General features: G+C 39.4%; 4 protein-coding genes across 4 annotated transcripts; 3 read left to right on the plus strand and 1 right to left on the minus strand.

Annotated features, from left to right (window-relative positions):
- Nucleotides 1–11: 11 nt before the first annotated feature.
- Nucleotides 12–2,191, plus strand: LOC111462596 (putative cyclin-A3-1). The gene is made up of 8 exons (XM_023106225.1): nucleotides 12–462; nucleotides 567–799; nucleotides 892–967; nucleotides 1,055–1,131; nucleotides 1,252–1,285; nucleotides 1,378–1,527; nucleotides 1,605–1,739; nucleotides 1,823–2,191. The coding sequence occupies exons 1-8, from the start codon at nucleotides 115–117 to the stop codon at nucleotides 1,886–1,888; spliced, it is 1,119 nt and encodes a 372-aa protein (XP_022961993.1). The 5' UTR covers nucleotides 12–114; the 3' UTR covers nucleotides 1,889–2,191.
- Nucleotides 2,192–4,544: 2,353 nt separating this feature from the next.
- Nucleotides 4,545–5,380, plus strand: LOC111462597 (MFP1 attachment factor 1-like). Its single transcript, XM_023106226.1, has one exon. It carries the CDS (start codon nucleotides 4,760–4,762, stop codon nucleotides 5,216–5,218), a length of 459 nt encoding a protein of 152 aa, XP_022961994.1. The 5' UTR covers nucleotides 4,545–4,759; the 3' UTR covers nucleotides 5,219–5,380.
- Nucleotides 5,381–7,887: 2,507 nt separating this feature from the next.
- Nucleotides 7,888–8,779, plus strand: LOC111462823 (F-box protein GID2-like). The gene has a single exon (XM_023106584.1). It carries the CDS (start codon nucleotides 8,201–8,203, stop codon nucleotides 8,615–8,617), a length of 417 nt encoding a protein of 138 aa, XP_022962352.1. The 5' UTR covers nucleotides 7,888–8,200; the 3' UTR covers nucleotides 8,618–8,779.
- Nucleotides 8,780–9,041: 262 nt separating this feature from the next.
- Nucleotides 9,042–10,350, minus strand: LOC111462822 (transcription factor MYB44-like). The gene has a single exon (XM_023106583.1). The coding sequence runs from the start codon at nucleotides 10,195–10,197 to the stop codon at nucleotides 9,331–9,333; it is 867 nt and encodes a 288-aa protein (XP_022962351.1). The 5' UTR covers nucleotides 10,198–10,350; the 3' UTR covers nucleotides 9,042–9,330.
- Between the last annotated feature and the right edge of the window lie 257 nt (nucleotides 10,351–10,607).

Genomic DNA, 10,607 nt, shown 5'->3' on the forward strand with positions numbered 1-10,607 from the left:
CCCCCCCCCCCCTCAGACCTCCTCCAACTCACCCATTGCTCCTTCCATCTCTCTCTCTCGTTTTTAGTTTCCGACCCACAAGAGCCAACAGCGAAGGGTTGAGATCAGGACCCAATGGCCGAGTTTGGGAGCTGTGTCCGTATCACTCGTGCTTCCTCAAAGAGAGTTGCGGCATCCGCCATGTCCGATGACCAATCCACCAATAAAAAGCGGGTGGTTCTCGGTGAGCTTCCCAACATTCAGAATGCTACTGGATCAGCGGCACAGAAGAGGAAGGCCACGTCCCAGATCACAAAATGCAAGCCTAAGAAGAGAACTAAGATCGCTGCTGCTCCAATGATCAAGACGACTGTCGTTGTGGAAGATAATGATCCCAAGTTGACCGTTGATGATATTTTGGACGACCCAGAAATGAAGGGGCCTTATTCCTCCGATATTTATGCTTATCTTCGCAAAATGGAGGTAAGAGCCATTTTTCTTTTTTAAACAAATGGTTTCTCATTTTGGGTTTTGAAGTATTCTGTTTTCGTGCTTTTGAATGTCTCTAATGCGATGGGTTTCCTCAGGCGGAACCAATAAGAAGGCCGATACCAAATTACTTAGAGAAGATTCAGACGGACATAAGTGCTAATATGAGAGGGGTTTTGGTTGATTGGATGGTTGAGGTTGCCGAGGAGTACAAGCTCGGCTCCGATACTCTGTATCTATCCATCTCTTACATTGACAGGTTCCTATCAATGAACATAATCAATAGGCAAAGACTTCAATTGCTGGGGGTTTCTTCAATGCTCATTGCATCGTAAGTTCACCAAAAACTGGAAATTATTCACGTTTCTCCTCGTGGGATCATGAGTTTCCATGATTTAATTCTTGACTTGATTTATCGAACAGGAAATATGAAGAGATCACCCCTCCACATGTGGAAGATTTCTGCTACATAACAGATAATACTTACAGAAGGGATGAGGTGAATATCTTCTTTCATAGCTTAACATAAATCTCGTCCTTGTTGCTGGATTATCAATCCTGAGATATGAGTTTGTGATGTTGTAAGGTTGTGAAGATGGAGGCTGATATACTCAAATCTTTGAACTTTGAAATGGGAAATCCTACTGCCAAGACATTCTTAAGGCAAGTATAAGTAAACTCTAGTCCCATTTGTGTTTTGGAGTTTGATCGACTAATATGTGAATTCAATCATGGTGGTGTGTATATTGAATTGTTGTTCTGGTCTGTTTCTTATGTATACAGGAGGTTCACTAATATTGCACAAGAAGATTTCAAAGTAAGCCCCGACATCCTTTTATTTTGATCTCGTTCTAAACCAGCTTTGAGTTTTCTATTTACTAATCCTCTCCTGCTTTATGCTTGGACCAGATACCCAATCTGCATTTGGAATTTCTGGGTCATTACCTTGCTGAGCTAAGCTTATTGGACTATAACTTTGTAAAGTTCTTGCCTTCTTTGATTGCTGCTTCAGTTGTATTTCTTGCAAAATTCATCATCCGGCCGAAGCAGCATCCTTGGGTAAAGGCTTGTTTCAATCCCTTGATTATGTAACTATGAACTTGAAGGTAGTTTGCTGATATATAAGTAAATTGCAGGGTCCGAACTTGCAACAATACACAGGCTACAGGCCAGCTGATCTAAGGCCATGTGTGCTTCTATTACACGATTTGTACATGGCAAGAAGAGGGGGATCTCTGATAGCTGTGAGAGAAAAATACAAGCAACAAAGGGTAAGAAACTTCATCCTCTTCATTTATATATGCGGCTAAAAGTAGAAGAAGGTGCTAATGTTTTACGTTTCTGATCCAAACAGTTCAAGAGTGTGGCAATGATGCCTTCACCCCCTGAGATACCGTTTGCCTATTTCGAAGAAGCTTAAACCAGAGCAAGGATCTTTGATACATTTTAGTTGCTAATTGAAGGCATGATTCTGACCCTCTGCTGATAGATGGAAAGAAATTTTGGGAATATGGGAATATGGTTTCAGCTCTTAACCAGATTGGTGATTTTGGTGCGTCGAGGATTAGGACCCATATTGTTAATATTAGTTGAAAGATGTTTCTGATTTAGACCAGTTGGGCATTTTGTAGTTGCACTCCATTTTACCTGTAAATTGGAGGTTTCTTCCATACTAATAACAGTAAAGAATGCATCCATGGCATTCTATTTTTATTTCGAACAACTCAACTTTTCAAGGCTACAAAAGAGCCAACTCCACAAAGAAAGAGTGAACACAGTAGAAAACATCCAACAGAAAAGCCTAGCAATTGAACAAATATCAGTGAATGAATAGCCTTCAAAAGCTTAGTTTTAAGTTTGGAGTTTCATTGTAGCAGGTTTTGGAGTAATGGTGTAGCAGTTGTTTAAGCTTAAAAGGACAATGGAAGAACCATTGGTAACTTCTGCTTTAAGCAATGCCCAACACTAAAGATAAGAGGAAGAGACAGAGGAAATTGTAAAAGAAACATTGAGATTACTACAAAACTTCAAACCCACTGCCCACTGCCATCCGACAAGATTTGCCCACTTGAACGACAGCTGAAAAAAGGCCATGTACAATTCCCGACATCGCCAATACACACACTCCTTCTTCTTCTCATATTTTGAAGGCTTCACAGTTAGCTCCAAAAGTTTCTCCTCAAACCAAGAGAAATCATCTTATCCAGTAAAGAAAGAAACTTTAACATTAAATTTGCCAAAAGGCCACATGTTGTTCGTCAATGGCGTTCTTTGTTTGCTGGAACACACGAAATTACTGTCATTTCTTTCGCATTCACTCTACTACTCTTCCTTCAATGGAAAAACCTTTCGCTCTTTAGCACAAACTATTATTTGATTAATTTTTTAACATGTTTTATATTATCAGTGTAAGGCTGCTTTAAAAGTAAAAAACAAAGACAAAAAACCAAACCCTGTGGAAGTGATTTCTGGTTTCATTAATTTAATAAAATTGAATTATTACTCCCGTGACCGACAACAGCGCCAACACCACAAAACATCACACTTCTCAATTCCCAGTCTGGATTTTTTTCTCTTTATTTATACAGTTATTCAACTCAACTCAACCCATTCATTCAGTGCCCAACAGACTACCCATTCATGCATTCCCCCGTGTCCCTACCAATGCGGTTCTTCAAGTGTCCTCCTGCAGCCGTGGGTATGAAGCTGCGTGGTATAATGGCGGTGGCTTGTTTGCTGCTGCTGCTACTAATTGCAGCTCCGAATAGTATGAATGGAGAAGAGGATATTAATGTTGTCAGATTAAACCAAGCAACCCCAACTCAGAAACAGCACCGTACGATGAGTTCATTCCATGCTTTACAGTCAAGTAAGAGGAAGGTTCCAAATTCTTCAGATCCACTTCACAATCGTTGAGCTTTGTTTCCATTTTCAAAATTTGTTCCATGATCGGTACATAAACAGATTTTATAAGCATAACATTTTTCATACTGATTATATGTGACAGATTTTGCCTGTGATTTATATGGTGTTTTGTTGATTTGGCTTCTGATTTTGAGGTGGGAATATGATGATATGAATGGGGGGTGCTTATGCGATCATACATGAAACATTATCGGATCAGTTTTCAGCATGTAGGCACCTCCTATAACTGGTCTTCAACCCCACATGTTTGCCTCTACTTTTCAATTTTACTTTCATTCTGATACATAATTTCCTGATTTAACTAAAATATCAGATATTTAATTTTACATGGTTAGGAATTGTATGGTTAATCTCAAAAAATAAAAATAAAAATAAAAATAAATAAATGTGGTACTCAATTTTTTTCGGTCATGTGAAGATAAGGTAGCTTGGATATTTCATTCTCGAGTGAATGGATATGAGTACCTATATTATATGTACCTATATTATATGTTAGTCTCGTTTATTTTCATTTAATAAGGAGTTTTCAATTATTTAATTTTTTTAATTTTATATTTAAAATAGTAATTTATTTTACTGCCACACTAAATTCGGGGATCCACTTAAAATGTCCATATATCTTCAAAACTATAGAAATATATAATTTATTTTAAACAAATTAAATTTAATTTCACTATAATTGTTCTCATCATGCATTATACATGTGGCATGCAATTGTGTTTACTCTTGGAAGGAAAGCAAAGTCCCACACTTTTTACTCCAAACCCAAATTATAAAAATAACCAACGCATGCTTGCTTCTGTTTTCTTTTTCAATTAAATTAAATTAAAATTTAATTCATTCATTCAATTAAATTAAGATTATTAAATGCTTTGAAAATAATAAATTTAGATTTAAACTTGATTTACCTTGGAAAGGAAGTTTTAAATTTGTGTTTAATAACACAAATAGTTTGCATAATTTTTTAAGGCTTTTAATAATTGTAGTGATCTTTTACAAAGGAAAGAGTAAACCCCTTAAATGAAAATTAAATAATATTAAAAATTGAAGAGAAAAAATGTAACTTTTTGAAATTCAAAAAACAAATGAAATATACTAAGAAATTTGGGAGTAAAAATGGGGGAAAAAAAAAGAAAAAAAAAGAAAAAAGGAAAATAGAGGTGTGGAGGTTAAACAGTCTGATGATCAACTTCACCATCTTCACCGCACATCATTTATAATTTGATTCCAGAAGGGTAATCCGTTCTTATAACTTCACCTGCAAATAATCTCTCTTATCGTAACCCTTTTCCCAAATTTCCCATTTTTAATTCACACCTCATTTTCCTCGATCTCAAATTCCCCCGGCGCTTCCCCTTTCACGGCCATGTCCGATCAAGACTCCTCCCCTCCGGTCCAAGTTGAATCCCGAGAGCCGGAGATCAAAGATCCCATTAAGCCGGCGAACCCATTTGCTACCAAATTCAGCATATGGCCACCAACGCAGCGCACTCGTGACGCTGTTACAAGCCGTCTGATCGAAACCCTCTCCACCCCTTCCATTCTCTCTAAGCGTTACGGCACGATTCCGCCTGAAGCCGCCGCCACCATTGCGCGGGTCATCGAGGACGAAGCGTATGCCACTGCCGATGGGTCTCCAACCACCGTGGACGACGGCATCGAGATTCTGCAGCTCTACTCCAAGGAGATTAGTAAGCGGATGCTCGAGGCGGTGAAGGGTAGAGCGATTCCCGCGGCTCCGACGGAAAATGGTGAGAAGGAGGGATCGTCATCGCCTGTTGTTGATCCTAATGACGAAAACCCTACTTCGGAAATTGAATCTTGAATTTCTGGGTTGTTGGTCTTAATGTTATTACCCTGTTTGAGCTTCTTTTACTGGAGATCTGCGTGTCCACTATCCACACATTGCATACAAAGACAATTGTTTGTTTTTCTTGTGTTCTACGACCTTATATTCAATGAAAATGGAAGCATTTTATTGCCTAGAGTTATCTTTATTGATGAGAGTATTCTATTATCATGTCGCTTGAATCTTGTTGTTGGTTTCTTCATCTCTGTTGAAACTAGAATCCCTTCTTTGCTTTGACCTCTCTGCTTATTGTGGTCTTTCTTGGGAAAATACCTCCTCTAAGTTGTTCGAGGATGAGACTTTTGGCCTTTCCCATTTTGTCTTGGAATTGTTGTGTGATGCTTCGCTGTTACATTACAGATCGTGAGACCCTTTGCAGCTCTTTGAGACGTACATTTTGATTCAATCTGCCATGGTCTACTAAAGGGATAACACCATACGTATAAGCCTTTTCAGCTTGCTTACATTATCATTTATCACTTGATTTTGATTGCTCGAATTTGTGGATGCTTGGGGGCTCATAGTGTTTGTTTTGGCACCAATGCTCGGACCCATCTCCCCAGAACCCAAATCAGTTGTCAGTCCACCACGGAAACTGATTTCGACCCCTTTGAATTGTACAATTCATTATTCACCACTAATTTGAGTGTCTGATATCTTGTGCGTTAACATAGTTTCCAGAATATTGAATGGCATGTGAAGTTTATACATTTCCCTTCATCCACAATACAATTGGCTCCCCTGTGTGTTACTACTCTTACTATTTGCATTGGCAAAGATCAAACCTCTAAATAATCTCTCTAAAATTTTGAAGTGTACATCCCATTTCTAGATGGAGAAAAGGAGAGAAAAAAACAAATGAAGAATGAAAAGAAGTTTCTTTCAATCATGTGTTCAGCTAGTGTCCAGGTCCTCTCATGCTCGGTCCTGAAGCATGCTTGAATGCCCGGCTTCCCTTCTGATGACCCCTAAAGGTAACAAAGCCAGTCGGGTTACCTACAGTTCCTTGCAGAGCTCGTCCAATTCCGGTCGTGGGTGGTCTGAGGCGCCTGCAATCCACACGAACAAGCAGCATTGCGAACAGTATCATCACAACAACAACTCCACGCCTCATCCTTGCTTTTGAATCAACAGAGACTTGGGAAATCGCCCTTTTATGAACACAAATCGCCAAGGGCGGTGGTGTTACTATATATATTTAGATTACCAACTCCTTTGACTCTTGCGTTTTATTTCTTTATTTCCCCTGTTTTTCCACGCTGTTAGGAACGTGGACTTGGTTCAAACACAAGCCAATCGTTCATACAGGAAGAAAAAGGAACAAACTTTGTAAAGGCGAGGTAGGCCTCCATTTGCAGGGCCACCGCCACAATGGAGTGATGTAAATATCACACGCTTTCTTTTCTGAATCATGCTACAGCTTCAATACATATTTATATATGATTATGTGCAGGTTGGCACGCAGGTTCTATGTTTTTATGTTTTAATATTTATAAATTTGGTGCTACAATTCATGCAATGCAAGGAAGTTTCGTTTGGTTTAAAGGAGTTGGAATACAGTTTTGGATCATAGGATAAACTTAAATCATGCTTTTGTGTTTATTAATGTACAAAGTATTTATTATTAGAAGATAGTGGAAGGCCCAAACAAACATTGGGAGGAGGTTGCACCACATCCATCCATTCATCTCATCAATCATTGAATAGGATAAGACAATGGATATAAGAAAAGTAAATTAGGGTATGATATGTGAGCTGAGATAATGGGTACATATACTACTGCTACTCCTGCTCATAAATGACATTTTTTTTAATATTTTTAATTTTATGGAAGAGTATTTCTGAAATCACATAAATAATTGCATTTTAGGATAAGTCCAAAAAACTTTAGGGAAGAGACGATGTAGTCAGCTGGTGTGACGTCATTTTGGAACCCGCTTGTCCGAAACGTTGTCCGGAATCTTTGTGGTTGATGCTGAATCACCACTTTCCAAAATCTTCATTAATTTTGTTTTTATGATTATATTTAAAAATCATTTTTAATGCAGTTTTTTTTTTTTTAAAGTAAAATATAATTTAACCTTGAGACCGTGATTTAAAAAAAAACGACAAATATGATACTGTAACTAACATTATGAATTAAAAAAATCTCAATCAACTTTTTTTATTTATTTTCTTTCTACTTTTAACTTTTTTTTTTTTTCTTTTTCTAACTTTAGTATCGATTCATTCAACAAGTCTAATCCTACTCTTAACTTTTCTTTATTTTAGTCGGTATTCTTCCAACAAACCTATTTAGGTTCTTATTCTTTCAGTTTTTTTTTTTAATTAATGTATTATTTCTCTATTTTTGAAATATCCATTTTAGCTCGAGCAAAAAAAAGGAAAGGAAGAAAGAAGAACCAGATTATTAATTAATCATATAAATAGCTGTGTTAGATGAACCTCATCCTCCACAGACCCGATATTGTTTTCTGCTTCCTAAAATGCCTGGTACCAATAAGAAATAAGAAATGAGAGAGTATTCTTTGATTATAAACGGACCAACATTCTCTAAACCCATGACTTTCATCATGCCTGGTACCAATAAGAAATGAGAGAGTATTCTTTGATTATAAACGGACCAACATTCTCTAAACCCATGACTTTCATCATTGGAATAGTATAAAGTAAGCTCGTCCTGGAGGCATAATGAAATGGATGAATTTGTTTGTTTAAGAAAAGAAAAAAGAGAAGAAGTTGGAGGCGCATTGAATTTTGGCAGATTTGTGGCGTTCTAAACTCTTTCAGACAATTTGCATCACTTTACTTTACCAACTTTGTCCAACCCCATTCCTCATTTTTATTTCTTCCACCATCACCCACTACACCTCCTTTTCTCAACAATCTTCCTTTTCATCAACTGAAAACTAAATCCCAATCAACAAGCGCCTGCCCCCTCTTGACTCCTTCATCACCATGAAGAAAATCAAATCAGTTTCGGAGGAACAACAATCCCCACCACCCTCCTCCTCTGCTTTTGCGAATTTAGACGACAATCTCTTGTTCGAGGTGTTTAAGCACGTTGACGCCAGGACACTCGCCACGGCCGCCGGCGTCAGCAAGCAGTGGTGCAAAACCGCCCACGACGAGTGGCTCTGGGAGCTGCTCTGCACCAAACACTGGGCTAACATCGGCTGTGCTAACCAACAGCTACGCTCCGTCGTGCTTGCGCTTGGTGGCTTCCGTCGATTGCACTCTCTTTACCCATTTCCCCCTATCATGGGATCCGCATCCTGTATTCCCTGGGGCAAAGACGAGCTTCATCTCTCCCTCTCTCTTCTCTCAATTCGGTACTACGAGAAGATGAAGTTCAAAAACAGACCCACTTCTTGAATTCTCAAGCTCTTTTGGATTTTAGATTGTTGTAAAAAGACAAAAATTTGGGTGTTCAGATTCCCCTCTCCTCCACCGACTGTATCGGTTTGTTTTAAATTCAGAGATTGTTTGGATTTGGGCGTTCTAATTTAACTAACCGACAGATTTTTGTTCTGTCAATTGAGTGTGGGTGGATGGATTAACTTCCAATTTTATATGTATTTGTTGTTTTTCCATGCCAACTGTTACCTGAAGAAGGGGTTTGGGACATTTGAATGGAAGTAAAAGATTAGGGTTATGTCTGTCGACAGCTCGGTAACGTAAAAATTAAAATTGGCGTTGAAGTTTCTAAATATTTTGACTAGGTCTTAATTTAATGGCGACAGCTTTCTTCCCCACTTGGAAAAGAGGCACAAAACAAGTCTAGTCTTGGCGCAAATGGTTCTGTACCAAAATAGTTCATCGTTTTGTGTCAAATCAATCATGGGTCCTAAATTAATTACAAGTTGGAGGAGGAAAAAGTGGATGGGGTCTCATTGATTTGATTCACAGAGATAGAATAGAACTTGGCTGCTTCATGCTCTATTAAAATTCATGAGATTAAAGAAAGTTTTTAAGGACATCAACCATTGAATTTCTCTCTTCTTCTCTCTCGCTCTTCTTCTCTGTACACTGCCAAAATTATTGTGATTTCTGTAAAATCCAAAGGGGTTTTGGTTCTGCCGTTACTACTAATCGATCTTGCTTATTCCAATACGCTTCACCACAGCGTTTCTGATGGCATCCGTCTGCAAATGCCAACCCTTATGCTCTATTCCAGACATGTACTTCCTCACTTCGATTTTTATCATCTCCTGCATCGCACCTAAGAACTCCGCACTAAATAACTCCGATTCTCTGCCAACCCCGCCTGTGGTAGGAGTTGCCTGAACCATATTCCGGGTCGGGCTCGCGACTGAATCCGATGCATACCCGGATGTCGAAATGGATCCTGGCAATGAGAGGCACAGTGAGGTTGGAGGATCGTTGGAGTTCGCAACCTGCTCATGATTCGACGGAACAATCGAACCGCTTCTAGCTAAGGGTCTGTATACGGGAAGCGGCGGCGATAGAGACGAGTCGCTCAACTCGGATCCGGATGGACTACTCGGGTTAAACCCAAACCCGGAAGCGACGATGACTGGACCTGGACCAACGCTGGCAGATCTCTTCAGAGGCTGATGCAAATCCGGGTCGTTGAAATCATCACCCATGGCGGAGCATTTACGCTTGAGCGTCGAATTCCAGTGATTCTTAATCGCGTTATCCGTGCGGCCATTCAAAAGGCGAGCAATGGTGGCCCACTTATTCCCAAATTTGGCGTGAGCTCTGATAATGGCGTTATCCTCTTCAGCAGTAAACGGCCGGTGCTCAACCCGAGGAGAAAGCTGATTACACCATCGGAGACGGCAAGATTTTCCAGAACGACCAGGAACCGACTTACTGATCAGCGACCAATTTCTGGGTCCGTAGGTTTGAACCAATCTCTTCAACGACTCATCCTCCTCTGGACTCCACGGACCCTTAATCCGATCCACGTCCTTCCTCATAGACTCCATGGATCGAAGGTTCTAAAACAAAATATTCAAATTTAAAAAAGCAAGAAAAAAGAAAAGGCGTCTGAAAATTTGTACAGAATTGAGAAGAAAAGGCGAAGGGGTTTTATGGAAGCAGCGTAGGCGAGGAGGCCTCACCCTGTTCGGTAAAGAACAGGTGAGGAAGGAAAGGAGGATATTTATATGAGAAAAGATAAGAATGACCGGTTGAGCCGGTTGCACAGTAGAGGAGGATGCTTCGAGGGAAGGTAGTTATTCGCATACAGCTGTAAAGGACACGTGTCAATTATCCACGGCGCATGTTTAGTCATAACTGGGACCCATTTGGAAAACTGCCTTACCTGCACACTGCAACAGGTATTTAGGTAATTAGCCAAATTCATGTAATGGTAAAAAAAAAAAAAAAAAAAAAA

Source organism: Cucurbita moschata, unplaced genomic scaffold (genome assembly GCF_002738365.1).
Source record: "Cucurbita moschata cultivar Rifu unplaced genomic scaffold, Cmos_1.0 Cmo_Scf00027, whole genome shotgun sequence".
Classification (NCBI taxonomy): Eukaryota; Viridiplantae; Streptophyta; class Magnoliopsida; order Cucurbitales; family Cucurbitaceae; genus Cucurbita; species Cucurbita moschata.